General features: G+C 35.2%; 1 protein-coding gene across 1 annotated transcript; it reads left to right on the top strand.

Moving 5' to 3' along the window:
* The first annotated feature begins 1,682 nt into the window (after positions 1 to 1,682).
* LOC115244929 (midnolin homolog) lies at positions 1,683 to 26,045 on the top strand. Its single transcript, XM_029822949.1, has 4 exons — positions 1,683 to 1,766; positions 19,889 to 21,037; positions 21,368 to 21,704; positions 24,962 to 26,045. The coding sequence occupies exons 2-4, from the start codon at positions 19,913 to 19,915 to the stop codon at positions 25,237 to 25,239; spliced, it is 1,740 nt and encodes a 579-aa protein (XP_029678809.1). The 5' UTR covers positions 1,683 to 1,766; positions 19,889 to 19,912; the 3' UTR covers positions 25,240 to 26,045.
* Positions 26,046 to 26,831: the final 786 nt, after the last annotated feature.

The raw sequence follows: 26,831 nt of genomic DNA, 5'->3' as shown, positions 1-26,831 counted from the left end.
GATGACGTTAAGTAAATTACTACAACGGTTAATGACGTGGTCGATAGCGATGCTATTTTTAGTTTTATCAATGCGTGATTTCCCTTCTATTAAGAAAAAAAAATCTTGAAATAACAAAGAAAAGAGAGTAGCAGTAGAAATAATAAAAATAAATAGGTTATTTATGTGGTTATGGCTTGTGTGTTTGCGCGTTTAAATTAAATGATGTAAATTATTTTTATTGTTCACCATAATATAATTATTTTACTGTATTATATAATATAAAATTAAATAATAATTATATAACATGAAATATAAATGTAGAGGTCAGTAAAGGAAAATAGAAAGCAAGATTCTACTTTAATTCGCGACACGTGCGGTGCAAAAAATAATATTAAAAACTTTAAACCAATTTATATAATCATTGCTTTATTTTCTTTCACGTTGTATAATTGTTCGGATTTTGCTATTTTCAAAAATAATAGGGTATCTCCTACGCCTCACGTTTCCGCTCATTGAGCCTCTCTAAAGCGGCTTTTTATCGCGCGCGTTTACACGCACGCGTGTTTATTTCGGTCGATTTCCGCTCTTGGTAGCGGTTGCATCAGCAACCTCGCGATAGTGCGTACGTGTGTGCGTGCGAACCGAGTTGCGAATGGACTTTGATTGCCAGAAATACGACGCAAAGTCTGGAAAAATGTTTCTTTTTTTTTCTTCATCATCAGCACTTTCAGTTAGTCATCCCATTTTAAGAGCTTGTTTTTTTATCAAATGGGAAAATAGATAGTCGTGATAAATTTTCTTCAATGAATACAAATGACGATGTTTCCCTCGTATCGGTTATTTCAACAGTTCCGCAAACACGCGGACAAAAAAAATATAACTTATATTCGTTGTATCATTTATTTAGAGAGAGAGAGAGAGAGAGAGTTAAAGAAAATCAATGTATACACCAATATATAGACCGGGATGTTTATGTCGAAGCGAGACGACCCAATTCTGTCGGCTGTTGCATACAAGTATGTATTTTTCATCGATTGCGAATACCTTCTCTTGGTGCGGTTTGCGTATTGCTTTATTTTTCGTCTTCTTTTTTTTCTTCCTTTATCTTGCTTTTTGAAGTGTTCTCGTTTAACACGCTCGAACGGGTTGTATTTCGGACGTTTTCAGAAAGCCCCAATTTTATCGTCGTATACGAATATTCAGTTTTGGGCCTCTCGAGAGCGATCCAACGAGAGAGCAGATGTAATGAAGAAACTCTTTCGTCAGAGGATCATAACGATTTTATGAGCGGATCGAGCGTTAGGTTTCGTGTTCCGCGACGACTAATTTTTCGGAGAAATCTTGCCCCGGCTCTTCTATAATCATCTTTAAAACAAGCTCGATTTGAAGTCTCCGGGGTAAAAGCAAAGTAATTATATTCTCGACTACTACGACTCTGAGTACTGTAAATGGTAATTCTTTACCGCGCATTTTTTTACCGGTAAAATGGATGGCCATAAATCTTATGTACGTCGAGGAAAAATGATATTCATACAAATAATTAGGCACATTATCTAATAAAAAATTTCTCCGATATCAGACATTTTTTTTTTTTTTTTTTTTTTTAATGTGTATTTTGCATTACTGGATGGCGATTTTATTTCGAAAATTTGCGACGATCATAACGATAACCATCCTGTTGATATTTTTGTTTTAGGCAACTGCGCGAAGGAACGCTCGCGGAAAATGGTCTACAGAACGACAGTCGGCTCACATTGCTGCCGAGTGTGGAAACCGGACTGTTGGTAAGTTGAACTCCCTGTGTTCTCGTATACCCTTGCACGTGGGTATTAATCAAATGAGCACGCTAGCAACTGGCGCGGTATAATGAGTATCGGTGCAGGTTTTATCTGCGCGCGTCATCACCGAAAGACAAACTATCGGTTCATGCGAAAGGCCCGGTATGGTCTCGATCCGCTCTTCTCCCTTTTCCTCGGAATGGAAGAAAAGTTTTACGAGAGAGATTATTACTAGAGAAAAATTTTTTAATTTATACGTCATCTGTATACATTTTATGCGATATATCGAACGCATTACGTAATTATTGGAACGGAGGATGTATGTGTCATATATCAAAACATTGACAAAAGCATGAAAATTTCGTAGACTGTTCTATTATTTGATAATTTTTATGATATTTTTGTGAATGTCATTGAAACGTTTTCAAAACATTATTTCAAATATTATTTTTAATGTTATTTTTACACGTTATAAGAAAAACATTTGCGCAAAATTATTCGCAATTATTAAGGCGCTCCCATTTCAATATTATTAAAACTTTAAAATCGGTGTCAAAGTTTGTTCATAATGATGTCGATTACAACGTTATAGTCTACGTCTACATAATTAACAACATTACATATTACTGAATATTGTTGTAATAATGTTATATTAATGAGTTTTTGCTTATTGGGAACTTTCCATATCGTTCAAGAGAGAGAGGAAAAAAGAAAAAGATCGCCTTTTCTGGTTTTATTTCTTTTCTTTTTTCTTTTTGTGTGTGCGTGCGTGCGTGCGTGTGTGTGCGTGTGTGTGTGTGTGTGCGTGTGTGAATGTACAGAATGTATTGTACAACTTCTAACTTCCGCAATTTTTGAGATATTGGGCTAAATTTTTTAAAATGAATAGAGTATCATTAAAGGATGGTTGGTATTGAATTTAGTAAGAATCGGTGAAAGGGTTCATTTTTTATAAAATTTTGAATTTTTTGAGAAATGTTTGTACACGCTCTAACTTTTGCAAATTTTTGAGATTTTTTCCTCTATAAGGAAGCCAAAATTGAAAAACTCATTTGCTTTAAGAAGCTTATGCTTTGTGAGCGAAATAAAATGATAAGGAAGCAATGTGCAAGTTTCTAATTTGCACAATTTTCATCTTTTTTTTTCTTTCCTGTCGTATCCGCGATCACAACCTGGATTCTCGCGCACCACCGAGTCCTGGAACCGTTCCTCGCTCGTGCAAGATGCCGGTGACTCGGGAAACTAACAATAAGAGAACGTACACGGAGGAGGCGCGCGATCCGCCGCGGACAAACGCCGTTAACTCTGGCGTTCGCGTATCGCCGGGTCACTTGGTTTCTCGGTCACGCCGTGTCGTCCCCGACATCTTTATCCTTCGATTCGCGGATCCGTTGTGATCTTTAAACTCCTAGCCCTTCGTGCATTTTGAGATACATTTTTTTCGAAAATAAATCGATGAAAATAAGAGTCAAGATTCACGAAATTGATCAAGCATTAAAAAAAAAAATTTCTCGAAGTTTGTTAGATTTGGAAGAAATACATATATATATTTTTTTTTCCTCCGACAACACGCAACTTACAAACTTTTTTTTGTGTGCTTGCTTTTTTCTCTTTTTCTCTTTTATCAAAAACTCGTGAAATTTTTAAGATGATCAATTTCTTGATTATTGTATTTTGTTTTTATTTTAATCTTATCGAAAAGTTAATGTTAACGTAATCAACTTGAGAGAAAAAAGAAATACAATTGTTTAATTAAGATTTAAAAAATGTATATATATTAATTAGATTAAATCAATATAATAAATTAATATTTTTATGATTCGATAAAACGTGCGACACAAATTTCGACTTGTAAGAGTCGCTTGTGGCATATACATATACCAATATATACGCGACATCTGGTCGCGCAACGATCTGTTACAGAAATCGGAACGCATAAACATATGACGCCCAGGCGACCATATGACTTTAGGCGACGTAACGTTTTCGTAAAGTCTGACCGAAATAACGTAACGTAATCGAACCCGACTCTAACCGGCCGCGGCACAAATGTACAGGTGTTGTTCCGCACGCAGAACACGAGCCTTTAGGGAACAAGTTGTAGTAATGTTATGTACGGAAACGACTCTTCTCTCTTCTCGTTGTGCGTTTCTGCTTAAGAATTACACGGCTGGAAAGGATATTACGAAGCGCGACAAACCAGCAAGGCGGGATAGACCAGACGCAAATTTAACATATACGGAAATGCTCGAAGATGTTTTTCGCGTTCGAATTCTCGGACTTGAAAAAAAAATGCGTGTAACACGATATTCTGTTTAGTACGAAACAATACAAAATAATTCAACTTATTGAAAGCCCTAGAATATAATATATCGAGATTACTTTTCCTTTAGTAGAGGGTAGTATTTTTTTTAACTTTCAGATTTTTTGATAACCGAAATCAAGATTAATTCGGTGATCGAAGTATGTATGTCACAAGCACTGTCGAAAAGAAAGCTAGAACTCTCAATAATCCAAGAGATTTTCCAGACGATAAGTCAGTTTCACGCCCGGGATCGCGTGACGTTTTCGTATATATATTCCGTATCGCGGCCCGCTTCGTCTCTGTGAATGAACTCCCGTTCGGTTTCGAGTGTCGAAGGGTTAAAGGGGTTGAAGGCATTACGAGGGGGGGGGGGGACAACACGGGGTCTCTCCCTTTTCCCCGACCTCGGGAAATTGACTTCGGTGGCGGTCCGGGCCCGGGAGCCGCTGGCAACAGCGCATGCGCGCGTGCGCGCGGTCCTTATCCGCGACCGAGACTTGTTCGCATGGCTGTCAAGGGGGACCGCCGGCGCCGGCCCTCTCGCTCGGCTCTCGGTCACCCGCAGTCAATTTTAAAGGCTTGTCCTGTATGTGTGTGTGAGAATACATGTGTATGATCGAGCTGGATATACACCTGTGTGTCTCCTCTCTCTTTCTCTTTTGCTCTCTCTTGTACGCCTTTACCCTCCTTTCCTCCGCGTTTCAAGCCTTGATCGGTACACGACATACAGGGTGTCGTGGAAAAAATATACAATGTGCATTCTATGATTATTATAATTATTATACAGTGATATTTATATTAAAAGTAGGTTCTGCATCAAAGTGATTTATATGATTCGACACTGTTTAAAAACATTGTTACTGTGAAAAACATGAAACAATCTGATTAATAAGTAGTTCTTTTGTTCTTTTTTTACGAGGATTGAAATATTATAATTTAAATTATAACAATAATTTTATCGAATTTGACTTTTCATATAGTAAACATGTAAAACATGTTTAATTTATTTATTGAATATATTTTGTGTATAAGATCCACACAGACACACAAATTTAGAGCCATTAAAACTGTTCGTCGAAAAATTTGAACGATTTCTCAGAAGCATTTTAGGATTTATAGCTACTGCCTTTTTATAATATTCTTTGATACACCCTATGAATGTCGGCTCGTGGGTGGTTTTACGGCAGGCAGGAGAAGGAAGGACGAGGCGAGACGCGCCTCTTTTACGGGCCTCTACGGATTCACGCAGCCCGATTCGGCTGCGAGAGCGCCGCGATCGAAGAGCAACGTTTCGCAGCGCACTTTTATCTCTGCGTGTTCTCTTTACCCTCATCCGCTCGCTCGAGATTCGAGAGAGAAAAAGAGAGAGGGAAAGAACAGCCCGGTAGTTGTTCGGCTTTTCGGACTTTGTTCAACGTCGCTCTCGCCGGCACGCGAAATTACTCGCGAGATCGTTAACACGCCTTATAAATTAGAGGAACAAAATGAGCAGAACCAATTCTAATTAATATTTCTATTTGTTGCTTATTTGTTGCTAAAAAATTGCCAAAGAAAAAAATTTGTTGCTCTGTAAGTTTAAAAAAAAAATTATGTTCCGCTAAAGGAAGATTAAGTTAGTGGAATAATATATATATATAGAAACAAAATTGTACATAACAATAATATAAGAATTTGTTGCTATTTGTTGCTCTCGAAATATACAAATTCCGAATTTGTTGCTTGCAAAATAAGTAAAATAATGCCGGAAAACCGCACAGTGTGCAAATTTATAAGAGTAAACTAACAGAACAAAATTTGTTGCTTGCTTAAATTTGGTACTGATATATTGTCTGAATTTGTTGCTCTCGAAATATACAAATTCCGAATTTCTTGCTTGCAAAATAAGTATAAATAATGCTGGAAAGAAATTGCAGAATTCATCAATTCGACGGGGGTCCGATTAATTTCAATGTTTCTACGAAACCAGTCTCATGATGATATTTGTATGCGTGTCACTCGCACAATATCCTCCAGCCATTTGTGTCAAGTTGCCAATTTTTGTGATTTATAATCTTGCCATTGTTCGAATTGTCTACTAATATTATTCTCGGCAAAAGTTTAAAACTTGAACTCGTAATTAAAGAGATATAATTTTTTACATTTTTGTCACGCATGTTGCTACATTATGTAATTTTATAAACGTATACACTATATTTATTATATGTATATTATTATTATTATTATTATTATTATTATTATTATTATTATTATTATTATATAGTCACACATAAGCATATTATCCTTGATATTTTAATACGCTTTTCTATATGAGTAAATAATTGTGACAGTAGTTATAAAAAGCCGAGAGAGCTACACATTTAAATACTATTTTATTTTACAGAATATATTTTAAGCGCGCTAAACACAGAATCCATTAACTCTGTTAATAGAGTTTAGTAACATTGTTGAATTAATAACAAGTTGAATTGAGTTGTATGTATGTACATATACAGAGTGTCCCAGAATTAGACCGACAAACTTCAGGCGGTTATAAAGGACCCCAAAACAAGCCAATTTTGCCAATAAACCCGTGTCTGCAAATGAGCCGTTTCGGCACTAGAAAATCAAAAACTAATAAGGGAACCTCGCGAATTCGAACATTTTAATTTTGATGAAACTTTACATACATATAGGAGGGGGGGGGTAAATAGATAAATTTAGAAATTTCCAGTTGCAACCCAAAAACGATTCTAAGGAGTGAAATCATCCCTCATATGAGGTGCGACTTTTTGCTTTTCTCCATATATCTCGAAAATTATCCGAGATATAAAAAAATGTTTTATACAGAAGTTTCACGATAAAAACACCTTTATTTAACCATATTAATAAAATTTTGAAAAAATAATTTTTTTCTAAGATTTTTGTCCTTGTTAGTCTTTGATTCTCTAGTGCCAAAATGGCTCATTTGCAGATAGGGTTTATTGACAAAATTGGCTTGTTTTGGTGTCCTTTATAATAACCTAAAGTTGGTGTAATTCTGGGACACTTTGTATATATACAGTATGAGTTACTAGAAAATGCCTTCTAACAATAAGATATCTTCATAAATATTGATTTTAGACAAAAAGGTTAGAAACAAAAGTTAAATTATTTTGAAGAGGCTACATTTTGGTCGTCTTAGTTTTTTTTAGGTGCAGGCGTTAAAAAGTTTTAAAGGTCATCTCAAGTTTTTTCAAGATGCAGGCGTCAAAAAGTTTTCAAAGTCATCTTAAATTTTTTCAAGGTCATTTCAAAGTCACTCCAGGGTCAAGATGTCATAGGTCCTTCGATTCATCTTTTTATCATCTACAATTATAGCTGATTAAAAATAGGGCTTTCCATTTAAAAAACGAGATGGTTTTTAAAATTTTTTGACGCTTGCATCTAAAAAAAACTAATATAAGACGACCAAAAAATGTAGTCCTTTCAAAATAATTTAACTTTTGTCTTGAACCTTTTTGTCTAAAATCAATATTTATGAAGATATCTTAGAAGGCAATTTTTAATGACTCATCTTGCACACACACACACACACACACACACGCGCGCGCGCGCACACACACACGTGCACACTTCCACTCACTCACGCACGCACGCACGCGCGCACACACACACACGCGCGCGCGCGCGCGCGCGCACACACACGCGCACACTTCCACTCACTCACTCACTCACGCACGCACGCACGCACGCACGCGCGCACACACACACTCCCACTCACTCACTCACTCACTCACTCACTCACTCACTCACTCACTCACTCACTCACTCACTCACTCACTCACTCACTCACTCACTCACTCACTCACTCACTCACTCACTCACTCACTTACACACACACACACACACACACACACACACAGAGGGTGAATCAGTAAAGGTATTACAGACTAATATTTGTGAACCTGAACGAGATATTAAATTTTTATTTTTCAACAACTGTTTGGTATCGAAGCGGGCAGTCGACGCAAAAATGGAACTTCACACTGCAGTTAACATGTGAAATTAATGATTTTAAAATAAGGATTTCTTATCTCGTTCAGTTTTAGAAATATTAGTTTGTAACACCTTTAGTGATTCACCCTGTACATATAGTTGAGTTTACAATGCAAGTTTTATATATTCCCTAAGATAAAATATAAAGATTCGAAATTATACAGTGTTAAAAAATGTTTCAGGATTTTAAGAGCTTAAGATCGTACTCACGAAATGGAGGGCAAAAAGTCCTAATAAACATAGGTTGAAAAATTAATATTGTCGGAGTTATGAACGATTCTTCAACAATGGATTATCTTACTATTTCTTCACCCAAGAGAAGAATTTTTTTTCTTCTAAAAGGAGGAAAAAAACAATCCTTCAACTTCCAAAGTTTACAGAAGATTTTCTACATGCTCTCTTCCTATTTCCATACATACTTCACATCTTTGTATCACAGAATTGCGAACTCTTTTAAAAATTTCCGGCTTTGTTTTAACTACTTTGACAGGCATTTTGTATTTTTTTATGTAATCAATCTACATGTCTGTTTTCATGCCGCACGAGGGCACCAGAAGCGACACAAGTCACTTTAACCAAAATGAAAAATTGTTCATAACTTCGACAAAATTAATTTTTCGCTCCATGTTTATTAGGATTTTTTTCCCCTCCACTTTGTGAATACTATCTGCTCTTAAAGTCCTGAACCCTTTTTTTTCAACACCCTGTATAAATCTTTTCTCCTCAAAAAACTTTCACTTACGCGTCTTTTTCGAAACATTGGCTCTGTCACATCCTTTGTTCGATATCTTTTGACGTTTGAAATATTCGATTTAAAGACGATAGACTTGTCTTGAATGCGAATGTTATTCTTTTTATTACCTTTTTATAAACGTTTTGTTTTGCTAATAATCATCATCATAGTCGTTGTACGTGTTTTTCGATTAACTACTTTACCCAGTTTCTAGATTTCCGGCGTTTTGATTTAACTGAACGGCAATCGAGATTATCGCGTTAAGGTATACATACCCACTTTACGGTAAATTGATTTCGCGGTCGAAGATGACGATGGTAAGCCAATTGGTGCATCGGCTATTTCTGTCGGACACGTACGGTCATCGATCATTATTTCACCGTTGAATAAAAGAATTTGACAGATTATCGTTGCATTTATTCTTGAGTCCAATGTTTAAATAGTCTATCCGAGTTTCCTCTCATTCCTAGAATCTTAAACGAGGCGGTAAATGAATTTAAAAAAAACACGTAAACAGATAGAAGAATGAATCGAATAAATTTTACCTGGAAATGGAAAGGCAAAAAGTGAAATTATTTTCACGAGAAATAAAATAGCTATTTTACTTTAATACTTTTTATATCGTGTGTGATAAAGAGAAAAGTCTAAAATTTAGAAAAAAACCAATAACATTCGCGAATAGAATCGTGCATGTGGGAATTGCTGTCGAGGCTTTAGTTTTATATTGATTTGTATTCTTATTTTTTATTTATAACGATTTTAATTCCGATAAGAAAAAGTCAACAAGTTCGTCAATTACGCGATCAACCGCGTCAGTGTTCAATCTATTTGATCCGTATGTAATCGCTTTTATTATCGCTCTCACTCATTTAGTAGTTGTAGTATCAACTTTCAGTTAGTTCTCTCAACAACGGAATACACTTCTTCGGAGGAATTTCTTCTTCGAATACGAGTGAAGAAGAATTGGGAATAACAATGATATAAGCAGGGTATTTACTCGCTGGAAAAACCTAGAAAATGTGGAATTCTTAAAGATTTCGTTTTTATCTTGAAAAATCAGGAAATTCAATTTTCATGGAATTTTATTCAAACTCAGGGAATTTTTTTAAAAATTCTTTCTGATCATTTTGTTCTCATATTGCAAGCATCGGCAATCTGATTAGCCAATAATCGTGAATTCTATGTTTCAAATATATTATAAATGTAGATATATCTTTCCCTCTTTGATTATATGTTCATTTTCACAGCAAAAATTCTGAATATACAATACTGAGTACATACTTTTTAACCCATATTAAGTTGGCCCCCCCACCAACGCCAAATAAAGTCGCATCTATCAAATAATTTAGTGCTAATTATGTGCTAATTTGTTGCCGTAGTCCGGATTTTGTTGCTCAAACCGTTTAACAGGAATTTACATTCAAAGTGGGGAGGGGCAGCTTGACATTAAACCAGCACTCCCCCCATAGTGAAAAAAATATATAGAATGCTCGAATCAAAAAATCAAATACACCAGAATTTGTTGCTATTTTGTTGCTCTAAAATAACACGAAAACATTTAAAAAAAAGTATATTATTTAATTAATATCACTATACACTCAGTCTCGCCGCGTCGTGCCATCCACTTGCGCGAAGTAAAAGTAACTAAAAGAATTCGTTGCGTGCATGTTTTTGGTATTAAAATAATCTGTAGACAATATACTACCGAAATATATAAAAGATTAAATTTGTTACTCGTTCTAAAGTATTGAAACTCGACACTATCTCCGCGGACACTATACGGCGCGCAGTATCATAACAAAAATTAACTAAAAGAATTTGTTGCTCGCATGTTTTTGGTATTAAAATAATCTGTGGACAATATACTATCGAAATATATAAGATATTGAATTTGTTGCTCGTTTTACAGTTTTAAAAAATCGACATTTTGTCGCCGTGGACCCTATACGACGCGCACTATCATAATGTAAATTAACTAAAAGAATTTGTTGCTCTCATGTTTTTGGTATTAAAATAATCTGTGGACAATATACTATTGAAATATATACGAGATTAAATTTATTGCTCGTTTTGAAGTATTGAAACACAACACTTTATCTCCGCAGACTCTATACGCCGCACAATATAGGGGCCACGGTGACAAGGTGTTGAGTGTTGAGATATTTTGATAGTATATTGTCTACAGATTATTTTAGTACCAAAAACATGCGAGCAACAAATATTTTTAATTAACTTATGTGATATAAGACCGCGTCGTAAGAGTTCGTTGCCGCCCGCGGGCAGGAACGAACATGTTCTGACACGTTAAGGTATAATTTCATGGTGTCGCTTGTCGCAGCGATGAGTGGTCACGTGACCGAATTCTCCCCCATTTTGTCAGCGTTCTTGTCGCCAAGCGACGCCGCTAGAAAGTTGAATTGAACCCAATTTTTACCGACGTCGCTCTCACGCAATAAATGTGACAAACAAACCTCAATGTTATAGATAGTCGCTCTGCAGGAGATAATGGTTCTCTAATCACGGTTTGTTTAGTGATTGAAGGTGCCACTAAATGTAACAATTCCTCAAATTGCGTAGCTATCATACGATAATAATTTCTGAACTTCTCTGGTGTTAAGCCCGGTCTACAATGAGTCGTTAGTCGTTAGTCGCAAGCAAATTAACCAACCACAGTCTATTATTCCAAGAATATTCTAGGAATAATCGACTGTGGTTGGTCAATTTGCTTGCGATTAACGACATACGACATTTTGCAGTATTTATTTTACACAACACAATCAATCTAATCGTCAAAAATTTATCGCTTAGGCCATTTACATGAGCGACAGTCGAAGTCAGCGACATATGAAATCACGTGACTCATTTGTCGCTGAATATGAGCGACGAGCGACACCATGAACACGTACCTTTACGCGTGTGCTCTTTGGACCTTATTTTTTAGTTTTTTCCTCTTCTAAAGAGGATTTTTTTAAATTTTTTGTTACTCTTCATTTGTTACTGTCTATCAGTTGTTGACCGGAATTATCTGATCACATCCTAGATCAGAAGTGGCCATCAAAAAGAAAGAAGAAGACCGCGTCGTATAGGGTCCGCGGCGATAAAGTGTCGTGTTTCATTACTTTAAGACGACAGATTCAATCTCTTATATATTTCGATAGTATATTATCTACACAGATTATTTTAATACCGAAAACATGCGAGCAACAAATTCTTTTAGTTAATTTATGTTATGATACTGCGCGCCGTATAGAGTCCGCGGAGATAGTTGAGTTTCAATATTTTAGAACGAGCAACAAATTTAATCTTTTATATATTTCGGTAGTATATTGTCTACAGATTATTTTAATATCAAAAACATGCAACAAATTCTTTTAGTTACTTTTACTTCGCGCAAGTGGATGGCACGGCGCGGCGAGACTGAGTGTATAGTGATATTAATTAAATAATATACTTTTTTTTAAATGTTTTTGTGTTATTTTAGAGCATCAAAATAGCAACAAATTCTGGTGTATTTAATTTTTTGATTCGAGCATTCTATATATTTTTTTCAGTATGGGGGGAGTGCTGGTTTAGGGGGGGGGCAACTTAATATGGGTTACTTTTTATTGTAATGCTTACAATTAATGATAGAAAATGAAAATATTATGCAAATGAAAAATGCTTATCTTACAAAAGTCATTTAGTTCTTTTTAGTACATTTTTAAATTTAATATTTAAAATTTGAGTTGTTTATTTTTCCTTTCTACGAGTGAAAAGCATTAGAAAACGCAGACAAAAAAAGATTTATTTTAAAAAGTTCCATCTAAAAATTCTTTAATTTTACCTAGAATTTGAACAAATTACCTGAAAAATCAGGGAATTCTCAGGGAATTTTTTTACAAGCTTTGGATAGATTTGCTGAATGATGTAATACATTTTTTGTGTGAGAAATTTGTGAGAACTTTGAGAGATTATCAATTTCTGACGCACAATTGAGAAAATTTTGATCCCAAATTATGTTTTTCTTTCTCGAAGAATCTTTCAAGGAACGAAGTTATGACGCGTCTCACAATTCTTAAACGGTGTATCGCGATTCACGAGTCTCATCCGATCGATCGTCGTGCATCAAGGAAGTTTGCCGCGGGAGAAGCAGATAATTGGATACGGAGTGTGTTGTGGATCCGATTGGTTAATCGTTTTGCAAGAGCTGTTTCACCGATGAGATCGGGTTTGTTGACTGTCTTTGTTTGCGAACATATAAAAGGGTGCCCGATGTCGCGACGAAGACGAAGAACGAAATCTTAATTTAAAGTCTACTATTTATAAAGCGTGCATATATAAATATGTATGTAATGTCGAGAAGATTTCAAAGAATCGAAAAGAAAGAGATAGAGAGTTAATTTATACAAGCAAAGTTATATCTTTAAATTTGTTATTTATTTAAATAAGAGGCATTTTTGTCGAAAAAGTTCGCGTATAATATAGAGAGAAATACACATTTGTGCGTGTGTGTGCGCGCGTGTGCGTGTGCGTGTGTATGCGCGCACGTGTTGTGTATACGCTTTTATATATGCTCTTATTAGTGTTTAATTATATTTAACATACAGGGTGTCTCGAAATTAAATATCAAAACTTCGGGAGTGTGTGAGGAATCGATAAACTAACAATCAGAAAAAAGTCCTTTAGAGATTTGCTCGTTTTTGTTTTGTTTTGAAAAAAATTGCAAGAAAACGAAACAAAATAATTTTTACCAAAAAACTTAAAACAACATTAAAATTATTAGGTTTATCGAAAAATGCCATGAAATAAAAGTAGAGCATGAAATTAAGAACAGTGAGTAAATTAAAGGGTAAATATAGCGAATAGGGGACCCAGCCCCAATGATCTTGACCTTGACATATGTTATCAAGGACATAATTCTGAGTAACTTTTTCTTCTAATTTAATCGTCGCTCGTTGCTTATTAAAAAGTTATTAACAAAACAAGTTTGAAATATACCTAAGTACAAAAGTTATTCAGAATTATGTCCTTGACAACATATGTCAAGGTCAAGGTCATTGGGGCTGGGTCCCCTATTCGCTATATTTACCAATTAAAGTCTTCCTGAAGTTAAATTAGAGAATTGTAAATGAATACGCGACAACGTAAGATTATTATATTCTGTTTACTTTAATTTCTATTTACATCTCTGCTGTCATTAAGAAAGTGACAATATGAATAAATAAATGTAAATAAAGAAGTAAACTGAAACGAATAAAGTTCTCATCTTTTCACTTATTTATGATTCATTTAAATAATAAATAAGAGAAAAATGAGAACTTTCTAATCTCATTTTACTTATTTATTTACACTTATTTATTCATGTTGTCACTTCCTTAATGGAATATAAATTTAAAAAGTAAACAGAATAATTTTGCTTTGTCACATATTTACTTACAATCCTCTATTTTTATTTCAGGAAGACTTTAATTCACTCTCTTTTCTTGATTCCATGCTCTACAACTTTTATTTCATGGTACTTTTCGATAAACTTAATAATTTTAGTATTATTGTTACGTTTTTTGTTGAATATTTTCTTGTTTTCTTTCTTTGCGATTTTCTCCAAAACGAAGCAAAAACAAGTAAATCTCTAAAGGACTTCTGTTCTTAGTTTATCGATCCCCTATACGCTCCCAAAGTTTTGACATTTAATTTCGGGACACCCTGTACATTGTAAGAGATAATTATGACTGTCTACTATTGCAATGTATACTACTGCAAGCTGGGAAAGAGGAATATATACAATTTCGAACGTACTATGAGATGCGAGATGAGACGCGAGAAAAAAGAAAACGTAGCCGCAACGCGAGATAGAGGCGCGAGAAGACCTGCAGGGGAGAAGAAACCTCTCGCGGAACCGAGGCTCAAACCCTCTAGACGAGCACAGTCAGGCATCCCTCGAGCACACCTAACGGACTTCCTTTCGTCTTTCGCGGACGCGGTTATCGTCGGATTCGGTAATTCGATTCGCGAACTTTTTCTAGGCGGAAAGTTCCGATTTCGAGGCATATTATTGCTTCAACATTCAGAAGTCCTCAATTTCGGGAAAAGACAGGACGATTAAAATAAAGCGTCGTATAAAGCGAAACATTGTTTATCAAAAGCATAATTTCAAATAACTTTTTTTTAAATTATTTCAAAAGTCGATTTTTTTCTTTTCTTTGTATAAATCGTTTAGAGATTATCTTTATATCTTCTTAATTTTCGACATTAATATAAGAGTGTTAAATCAAAGTTCTATTTAACTCGAAGTCTGTTTGTAATTAAACGAAACATAAGATATATTTGTTATCTATTTGCACATAATCATTTTACAATCACTTGAGGTTTTGAAAAAAAGTCATTACAAATTCATGTCCATTTCTTAATTAATTTTCCAGCTATTTTACTTTTAAACTGATCTCCTAGATTCTAAGATACCTTTAAAAAAGCAAATTTAAAAAAAACAAATCATTAAACGCGTTTCCCTTAAGCAATAATCTTGACAAGAAATTACAGGAAGCTTTTACCAGGGATAACGTCTGTCTTTTTTACGCAACTAATCACGCGTAGACTTAATATACAAAAAAAATGCAATATGTAAAAAACACTACACGAAGGAATGTGACCTTCATGCGTGCCTGCATATCACGTTCTTCGTAATCTGCAGTTTTAAGAGAGCGATCAAGTATAAATATCTCACATTCGCGAGTATAATTGTAAACAAATATAAATTATCATTTTCGCGCAGCGCGATTATCTTGAGACGCGCTACTATCAATCAAAGTTTACTTCCCGTATCAACATTTATAGGTCGTCGGTATGTATGACGACCTACGCGGAAAATTGCAAAATTTTACACATAGTCGCGACGACGCTGTAAATGTAAATTATTAAGGATGTTTTGGCTGAACATTAGTAGTAAAAGCTATTGAAATAAAAAAAAAAAAAACATTTCGGTAAACATTGCGTTAAACGGAGCAACGAGATACGACTGTGCCCTTGACATATGTTGTCAAGGTCATCACCCTGAATAACACTCAAAAGGTTTTAACCGTCGCTCATTGTTTATTAAAAAGTTATTAACAAAAGAATTTTCATAAATTATATGTAAGATAATTATACAAAAAGAGGACAACTTCATGTATGACCTTGACCTTGACCTTGATATATGTTGTCATGGTCATCGTCCTGAGTGATCTTGACCTTGAAAAAAGTGGCGGTCACGATCCGTTCAAAAGTTATAAAGTATTAATATAAGCATAAGCAGAAGCATACATTTTAATTCTAAATCAGAAATAGGTTTGGGTTAAATTATATCTTTTGGAAGTGGAAACCCCCTACGGGGAAGCGGAACCCACTGTATCCATGCATATACTTTACAACGCGAAGCGAGATCCACCCCACAATTCTTGTGTAGATGGGAAAGTGTATGTGTGGACGCAGTGAGTTCCGCCCCCCTACGGGGGAGCTCCACTTCCGGACGATATAACCTAATCCAAACCTATTTCTAATTTAAAACTAAAATTTGGTTCGTGAAATTTAGCTAAATACATATATTCAATTTGAAAAATAACGATAATATTAAACCGATATTACAGCAAGTAATTTTTTTTGTTAATAACTTTTTAATAAACAATGAGCGACGGTTAAAAACTTTTGAATGTTATTCAGGGTGATGATCTTGACAGCATATGTCAAGGGCACAGTCGTATCTCGTTGCTCCGTTTAACGCAATGTTTATCTTTTGGGTTACTACAAGTATTTTGCTACAATTTTTAGTAAATAATTTGTAAACGAGTAAGTGGATCTAAATTAAGGTTCGCACAAATGTTTATTAGAATTTTGTTAATACATATAAAAATTTTTATTTTGCTGACAATGTTTTCCTTATCAAATTCGATAAATGCTATAATACACGATTTTCTATTAGAATCAATACAAACTTAAATAATTTTCGGTAAATATAGCGAATAGGGGACCCAGCCCTAATGACCTTGACCTTGACATATGTTGTCAAGGACATAATTCTGAGTAACTTTTTCTTCTAATTTAATCGTCGCTCGTTGCTTATTAAAAAGTTATTAACAAACAAAAATTTGTAAAAATCAAGATTTATACATAGTCTGACAATGAAAAACTGGATATTTAAGTTAGTTTACAGAAATAGTCCTACGTATACTACACATATAGACTGAAATAAACACAAGTTTTTACATATATAGGGTGTTCAAAAATAAAATATAAGTATGTTGACTTAATTATTTATTGGATAAATATAGCTAATAGGGGACTCAGTCCCAATGACCTTGACCTTGACATATGTTGTCAAGGACATAATTCTGAGTAACTTTTTCTTCTAATTTAATCGTCGCTCGTTGCTTATTAAAAAGTTATTAACAAACAAAAATTTGTAAAAATCAAGATTTATACATAGTCTGACAATGAAAAACTGGATATTTAAGTTAGTTTACAGAAATAGTCCTACGTATACTACACATATAGACTGAAATAAACACAAGTTTTTACATATATAGGGTGTTCAAAAATAAAATATAGAGCGACGATTAAATTAGAAGAAAAAGTTACTCAGAATTATGTTCTTGACAACATATGTCAAGGTCAAGGTCATTGGGGCTGAGTCCCCTTTTCGGTATACTTATATTTTATTTTTGAACACCCTATATATGTAAAAACTTGTGTTTATTTCAGTTTATATGTGTAGTATACGTAGGACTATTTCTGTAAACTAGTTAAATATCCAGTTTTTCATTGTCAGACTATGTACAATATAAATCTTGATTTTTACAAATTTTTGTTTGTTAATAACTTTTTAATAAGCAACGAGCGACGATTAAATTAGAAGAAAAAGTTACTTAGAATTATGTCCTTGATAACATATGTCAAGGTCAAGGTCATTGGGGCTGGGTCCTTTATTCGCTATATTTACCTAATTTTCTAACTATTAAGAGAATTGTGCTCAGGTTTTGCACAGATACTCAGAAGAAATAATAGAACAGTCTACGAAACTTTCATGTATCAATGTTTGTCAATATTTTGACACATGACACATACATCCTAAAATATAAGAAGTGATCGCGTCTTGTTGCGGCTTTCGATGTCGAATCTCGCTCCACGTGTCGCATTAAGCCCTGTTCACGGCTAACAAAGAGATAAGATATCGGTATGTCAGTCGGACCGCAGTGCCAAAGAAGAACGGGAATGATAGCAATAAACAGTTATGTGCTATGTTGTTTTGTTATATACAATAAGTTCCTCAAATCGACACATCGTGTAAATATTTCTGCTCAATTGTATCGGAGTCTTTTCTCTCTTTTACATCTCTCTTAAAATCTATTTTTATTGAAGATCAATAAGCGCGGAGATAAGTATATAATGTAAATATTTTTTACCATAACAGAGTCTCTTGATATGAAAATATTATATTCAAAAATTTTTATCGAATTTTTTTTTATATAGGGTGTTCCGAATTTAAATGTCAAAACTTCGAGAGCGTGTAAGGGATCGATAAATTAAAAAAAAGTCCTTTAGAGATTTGCTCGTTTTTGCTTTGTTTTGGAGAAAATTACAAAAAAGAAAAAAAGAATATTTAACAGAAAACGTAAAACAACATTAAAATTATTAGATTTATCGAAAAGTTGTAGAGCATGGAATAAAGAAAAGAGAGTAGATTAAAGTCTTCCTGAAGTAAAATTAGAGGATTGTAAATAAATATGCGACAACGCGAAACTATTGTATCCTGTTTATTTTAGTTTATATTTACAGTCCATTAAGGAAGTGACAACATAAATAAATAAGTGTAAATAAGTAAAGTGAAATTAGAAAGTTCTCATTTTTCTCTTATTTATTATTTGAATAAGTAATAAAAAGTGATAAAATAAGAACTTTTTTTGTTTTAATTTATTTCTTTATTTACACTTATTTATTCATGTTGTCACTTCCCTCGCTCCACTTTCCCTTTTCTCGTATATATCTCTCGCTTCCTTCCTCCTTAGCACTCCCCGCCGATTATCCCTCCAGTCCCTCCCCCCTCCCCATAAGCCTAATTCCAGAACCATTCCTCGTTAATATTTATTTATCCTACTCACATTTTCCCCCTCTCTACTCCTCCTCCCTTGCTTTTTTCCTCAATCCCTATCTCATCTTCCTCTCCTTCCACGTCAAATCTTCCTCCAATCTTACTCCCTTTAAATAATTTTTTCTTCCCCAACATTTATCTCTTTTCCTGCTTACTCCCTAATCTTACCAGTAGCTCGTCATCCCCCATTCTTCCCGTCCTTATCTTTCTAATTTCCTTAATATGTACTCTTGCCTTCTTACACAACCTCTCCACTTCCTTCCCTACCTTTCTCCCTCGCACTTCCTACCTCATATTGAGAATAAATAAGTGAAAAAATGAGAACTTTTTTGTTTTAGTTTACTTATTTATTTATACTTATTTATTTATGTTGTCGCTTCCCTAATGGAATGTAAATATAAACTAAAGTAAACAGGATACAATCCTTTAATTTAACTTCAAGAGAATTTTAATTCACACTCTTTTCTTGATTCCATGCTTCACAACCTTTACCTCATGGTGTGTGTGCTTTCGATAAACCTAATAATTTTAGTGTTGTTTTACGTTTTCTGTTGAATATTTTTGTTTGTTTTTTTTGCGATTTTCTCCAATACGAAGCAAAAACGAGCAAATCTCTAAGAGATTTTTTTTCTTAGTTTATCGATCTCCCGCTTTCAAAGTTTTAATATTTAAATTCGGAATACTTGTATTGTATTACTATATGCATTGTAAGACACATACACAAGTATATTATAATTATAATATATTTTAATAAATACACATTAATAATGCGGGCTGTCTATAATCAATGAGTTATTTTTTTTTTTTGCTTTTTTGTTTAAATTATATTGCGCGTTGTTATGTGTTATCTAGAAGCATTTGATCTCACGTTAATCAGAGATGGAAGTCTCTCGATAACGAAGACTTCGTTTGTCATCATTGTTCCTGAAATAACGACACAACGAATGATCGTCCCTTTCTTCGCGCCCGTTTTGTTTTAGGCCCAACGGCCGGAGCAGAGTGTAATGCAGGCCTTGGAGAGTCTCAATGACTCACAGGTGAACGACTTTTTGTCCGGTAAAGCGCCGCTTAACCTGACGATGCGATTGGGCGATCACATGATGCTGATACAGCTGCAGCTGTCCACCGTAACCCCGGCATCACCGACTGCCAATCAGACGACGAGCTCTAGTACCAGCAACAACTTGCCCGCCAGTGGCAATGCCACGAGCAGCAATGCATCCAGCTTATCCAGCGGCCACGTTTCTTCCTCGTTGCAGGCGAGAAGATGTCTGGCAGCTAGATCGCCAGGGAACATTGTCAAGTCGCAAAATGCCGGCAATGGACTGAACGGCAGAACGTCGCATCTAATTAGCAGCCTTGCTAGCGCCCTACACGCCGCCGCCGGTTACAGCAGCAATAGCAATACTCTGTCCACCGCTGGCATCACTACCACTACCACTAGCCCGGTTTGCTCCAGTCGCGTTACGTCCGTCTCCGCCACACCGATCAGTCCAGTGCATTCGCCATCATCGTCGTCGTCGTCGTCGTCGTCATCATCGTCGACGTCGTCCTCCAGCAACTCAAGTCAGTCGCAATCCTCGCGCAATCCGCACGGCGTTTCGCCTACGAGCAGTAACTCCTCCAGCGCCTGCCAACCCTGCCCGCTCTATCACCACCATCATCATCATCACGGCCATCATCACGGCCACCATCATGGTCATCATCATCACCATCACCATCACCATCATCATCACCATTCAAGGAACAACAAATCTAGCTTGCCCAATCTTTCCTCCTCCTCCTCTTCCTCCGCCACGAGTTCCGTCCCTATTCAGGAGCAGACTACTTTAGAGCCGACGATGTCTTACGACGCGACGCTACCCAGGAAAAAGTTCTGTAGCGGCCACTATCATCACGGCCAGCAATCGTCATCCGTTACCTTCAATGGTATTGATGTCACGAGAAGTCAGCACGACGAATCGAATCCGCAGAGCTCCAGCTGCACCTCCTCGCTGATGCTGGAACAGTCACCGCCCAAGCCTGCCACTCTCGACACCCGCGCACTCGCCGAAGCTTCCCGGAATCTTACGCAGAAGTTGAAGCAGCTCTCCTCTGAGGTACTCAGCTCGCGGGTCGACCTCGCAGAGGTATACATTGTTACCGAAGCCAGTTCCCACCTGTGTGTATCATTATTCGGGATTTATGTATTCGTGATTGACGCAACGTTGATTAAGGTCCTAAGAGATGCGCCACAATTGAATCTGGCCTCTTGACGAATTGAATTGTCTCGATGAGACGAAATTTTTCATTGATATTGAATTTATATTTCTCGATGAATATCTTTGCTTGTATACTCTCAGGTCCTTAAAATTATCGTATTTATTTGCCGTACACTCGGTATTATTTTAATGTTATCATTAATATTAACGGTATACAAGTTTTTCAAAATGTTTACAAAATGTTTTATACAAAATTAGGAGAACGCGCGACGTAGGCAAGGCGCGATAATAGAGAGTATGCATCATCACGGTAAGGGCGTCTACTCCGGCACGTTCAGTGGCACTTTGAACCCAGCTCTCCAGGATAGACACGGTCGGCCGAAGCGGGACATCAGCACCATCATTCACATTTTGAATGATCTGCTCTGCGCGACGCCGGCTGCATCCGCAGGCCACTATAGGCATCATCATCATAGGCATTCGCACACTCGTCAACAGTCCTCCTCGATGTCCACATCCTCTGCCAGCATAACCACTGCGGGTGGATCGAATATGTCGGTCGGATGTCATGATTCCACACCAGGATACTCCAACGGTATTTATTTTATAAGCGCGCTGAATAATATTTTTAGAGTATCTACTCAAATCTTGTAAGAAAATTTTCTGATCTTCCAGGTATTTTTGTTCAAAATTCCAGGTAAAGAAAATATTTTAAAGATTTTTTGGGGGTGCAATTTTCTAAAATAAGTTTTTTTTTTATTATACGCGTTTTCTAATGTTTTTCATTCATATGAAGGAAAAATACAAAACCAATTAAGTTAAAAGTGCCAGATTTACAAATGTACTGAAAAAACTGAATAACTTTTATTAAGATAAAAATTTTTAACTTGTATAACATTTTCATTTTTCATTACTAAAAATTAAAATAAAGAAAATCTATTGCATATTCAATATTTTGTTAAGACGCTGTTTTAAGACATTGAATATATAAACACAGATAGATATATATTTATAATATATTTTAAACACATAATTCACAACTTAGCTGTTGCCTACTGCTTACTAGCTTACTACTAGTATAAAAGCAAAATTATCAAAGATAGAATTTTTTTTTAATTTCCTGAGTCCTAATAAAATTCCATAAGAATTCCTTGATTTCTCCAGATATAAAAAAGTTCCATGAGAATTCTAGGTTTTCCATGTTTTTCCAGGAAATAGACACTCTAAATAAGATAAATTTTTTAAAGAGGAGATTAACACAAATTTAATAGAGGATATTCAAATTGATAATATAATAGGTATATTATAGGTGTATTCAATATAATAACAGGCTGTCTATTCCCTGAAAAAACATGGAGAACCTGGAATTCTTAGGAATTTCTTTTGTACCTGAAGAAATCAGGGAATCCTCATGGAATTTTATTGGGATTCAGGGAATTTTTTAAAACTTCTCTTTGATAATATTTTTATAAGCAATCGGCTTATTGGCAATCCGCCGATGAGCCAACTTATGAATTATGTGTTTGAAATATATTATAATTTATAAATATATATATAAAATCTATTTTTGTTTATATATTTAATAATTTAATGTTTTAACAAAATATTAAATAGTATATATTCTTTTTATTGTAATTTTCTTTAGTGATAGAAAAATGAAAATGTTATGCAAGTGAAAAATGTGTATCTTACGATAGCTATTCATTTTTTGTTTAGTACATTTGCAAATTTAGCATTTGAAACTTAAGTACCTCTATATTTTTTCTTTGCATGAGTAAAAAACATTAGAAAATGCATACAATAAAAAATTTATTTAAAAGATCTTTAAAATATTTTTTTTGCTGGGGATTTTAAACAAAAATATCTTGGAAGATCAAGAAATTTTTTAACAAGATTTGAGTAGAGAGAGAGAGAGAGAAATGGGGGGAGGGAGAGGGAAGGAGAGAGACCCTGAATAATATTAATTATAGTGTGTGTATATTTAATAAACTATTATATATATATATATTTTTTAATAGATAAATTATTTATAAGGTAAATATGCATAAAAGGTTACACCTCACCGATTTTATCGCCACTTAAATATGTTGTAGGGGAGGTTCTTCTGAGTAATTTCCCGCAAGAAAAAACTGGGGGAAAGCATTCGTTTAGAAGATATAATAAATAGAAATTTCATAATTTTTATACTTTCTTTGAAGTATTATAAAATAAAATTAGGGACAGTGATATTTGTGTACATTGTATTTCTTGCAGAGAACGTAAGAAATGTTTTTGTTTACATTTACGAGATAGGTACAGGGTCATAGATATTTTGTCAATAGTCGGATTCAGCTATATTTTTTTCGGTGAATAAATATATTTAAAGTACTTTCTTAGCACTCTTTCAGTATTTAGTATTCGGTTGGCTTGCCCTGTACTGGTTCAGAATTTTATGTGTATTCGGTTGATAGTGCACTAAAAACATGTGCTAGTGAAAACGTGTTCGACTGAACTGCATTATCCCAGTGCAGTGTTATTTGTACGTTTGGTTGAAATACATTGCATTACTGCAGAAGGCACTGAATTGCACTGAGATTTTCGACAGTGCAGTTCAGTGCAAATTTGAGTATTCCAATGAAAAAATATGGCAGCTAAAATATTATTATTAGATGAACTGTTAAATAGTTCGAGATGTTCTAGCGATGAAGAAATGATGGCAGTATTAATGCGATATGAAACACAAATTCCGAAAGTTCGGAATATGATAAATATTTTAAATGAATATTCTGATAAAGAGGTATTATCACACATAATTTCAATGTATAGTTTAAATATTTATTATATTATTTCATATTTAAAGTATCTCTCTTTGATTACTGTAGGTTTTTCTCTGCTCTCTTGTTGATTACAAGTCGCATATTGCACATGTGGGCACCACTAAAGAAGTTACTAAATGCACTATATTGGGATCAGTGCCTGTAATCGCTCCCAGGTCAGTGCAAATAACCGCACTCGGGTCAGTATTAAACTACGCGCTCCAAACATGTGCGTCTGGTAACAAAAAGTTACTAGTCACTGAAACGGAGTGAGTGCACATCAATCGAATTCGCCATTAGTCCTTTAAATTTTAGTTTTAAATCAGAAATAGGTTTGGGTTAGGTTATATCTTCCCACTGCAGAACCCATTGCGCATATACTTTACAACGCGGGGGCGGGACCCCTCCCCGCCCACGCGTTAAAGTCGTAAGCCTTTTTCAATAAAAAAATAACGGATTATTACAGCATACACAAATTTTAATGTAAAACTTTAATTTGTCATATCTTCAAAACGAATGCTTCCCCCCATTTTTTTCTTGCGGCGAATTACTCAGAAGAACCTCCCCTACAATATATTTAAGTGGCAATAAAATCGGTGAGGTGTAACGTTTTATGCATATTCACCCCGTTTTTTTTAATATTTTTGTATATCTAGCACTTAAAACTTAAATGGTTTTGTGTTTTCTCTTGGCACGAATGAGAATCATTAGAAAACGCGTACAATAAAAAAACCTTATTTTAGGAAATTGCACAAAAAAATCTTTAAAATATTCTTTTAACCTGGAAATTTGAACAAAATTACCTGGAAGATCAAGGAATTCGTAGGGAATTTTTTTACAAGATTTGAGTAGACACTCTGTTATTGTAATATCAATTAAAATAATAAATCAAATAAAAAAATAAAATAATAATATTTAAAATCTAGTCAATCTTTATATACATTTATCTTATATAAAAGCTATGCGCATCATTTCGAGATTTTGACGCCGCTGAGAGAGATCTCCATTAATACTAATATCGATAAAGTACTATGTGTGTAATGTTTTCGGAATGCAGAAGAATTGTCGAAGGAGAACGAGGCGACAAAGGGCAAGATGCGTCGGCTGCGCTTAGTCATGGAACAACGTCGCGCCAAAAGGAAAGCTAGGCGACAGGCGCGCGCGGCACCTTATACCACGCAATGGGCCGCGATGACTCCCGCCGATCCGAATCACGAGCCGAACGCATCGACGGCGGCCTCGGGTACCACCACCACCACCACAAGCACCAACAGCGCGGAACCGCAGAACGAGCCGGAGCTTCAACCGTGCAGTCCCGAACCGGTCGTAGCTTAAAATACTATCGAGTCACTAAACGAGTCAATTCACGGCACACAGTAGTAGTAGCCTCTATATCGTAATACATAGAGAGTATAATTGTCTCTCTCTTTTATCCGTTCTTACCTGATCGCACTGATTTATTCCAAGAAAAACGGAAAAAAATACAATATGATGCAGGGTCGAACGTGTTCTATTACAGGTATAGTTACACATTCATTTCGCTGTACAACTCTCTCGTTCTGTTTGATATGTAACCAAACGCTGCAACGTTTTATACATTAATTTGATACCCTGTTTTCGTCGATATTCCCCTCGCCGTATAATCTAGATTCTAGATCATTGCCACCAAGATTCGAGTTTTTCTCTCGAGTATGATGCAACTGTTTCGCTTTCTACGATTTGTGTTATCGTACGCGAATAAAAAACGTTATTTCGACGAGATTTGATTGACGAATCAGAAGATGAAAAGTTCAATTTATCATTTTTTCTTTTCAGAGCCCATAGTACTCAGAATCTAACTTGATCGATATAAAATATTTTTTTGTCTCTTATTATTATTTTCTTTTTTATTTTTTTAGAGAATTTAGTTCCAGGATAAGGCTCTTGCCTTTTTCCATCTTCTCTTCGCTTTCTTTTCCCTCATAAATGTCTCCATAAATGTCGACAAAGCCAAGTCGTAGACGCGTTGAATTAGAATGTTTATGCGTTGATAAAAAATAATGGCGCGTGACATTATAGCTATTATAACGAAAGATATATATAGTGTTACCGCTATAATAAAGCTATGTATATTTCATTATATACATATATACATATATATATATATATATATGCATGTGTACCTGAAATATAATAAAGGTTATCAGGATACTAAAAAAGCAGATGAACTGAAGTCGAGCAAGTTTCGATTTTTGATAAGGCCATAAACCAACTACCAGCAAAAGAGTACGGTTGAGACTAAAATACCGATATACTACATATATATTATATATCATTAACACGCGCTTATATTATTAACGTGTAACGGAATAGTGGGTATCTTACGGCTGTTGATTCCGAACGTTAATAAAACGGTAATGTCGCAGTGTTTGGCCAGACTCAGGACTTGATCGTAGTTGACAATAATTACGCTCGGCGAATGAATCAGTGTGACGGTTTTACGTATCTACACACACACACACACATCGACGCACGTTGCGCGAGAAGTCGATGAATCGTTTTAAGAGACAGAGAGAGAGAAAGAGAGCAAAAGCTCCTATAAAGAATCCTATTAAAAAACTTCCTGCTAGGATTATAAAATTCGCCGATGAACACATCTCATGCATTTGATGAGAGAGAAGAAAAGAAGAGCAGTGTCGTTATCGTTCTGTATGCGGTTACTACGAAACTCTGCGATAATTATCCTTTCGCTATCACTTTGGATATCACTTTGATCGAAATCTTATTATGAATAGATACGAGTAGAACTTTAATCGAATTCTCTCGTCGCGTGAAGCAATGGAAAGAGAAGAATTCACGCGACAAAATTCTCTCGTCGCGTGAAGCAATGGAAAGAGAAGAAATCACGCGATAAAATTCGCACGCGTGAAATTTGTGCAAATTTGTAC

The sequence above is a fragment of the Formica exsecta genome, unplaced genomic scaffold, assembly GCF_003651465.1.
Source record: "Formica exsecta isolate Colony F162 unplaced genomic scaffold, ASM365146v1 scaffold884, whole genome shotgun sequence".
Lineage (NCBI taxonomy): Eukaryota > Metazoa > Arthropoda > Insecta > Hymenoptera > Formicidae > Formica > Formica exsecta.
The sequence above is the reverse complement of the archived record's forward strand: the minus strand, read 5'-3'. Positions and strand labels throughout refer to the sequence as shown.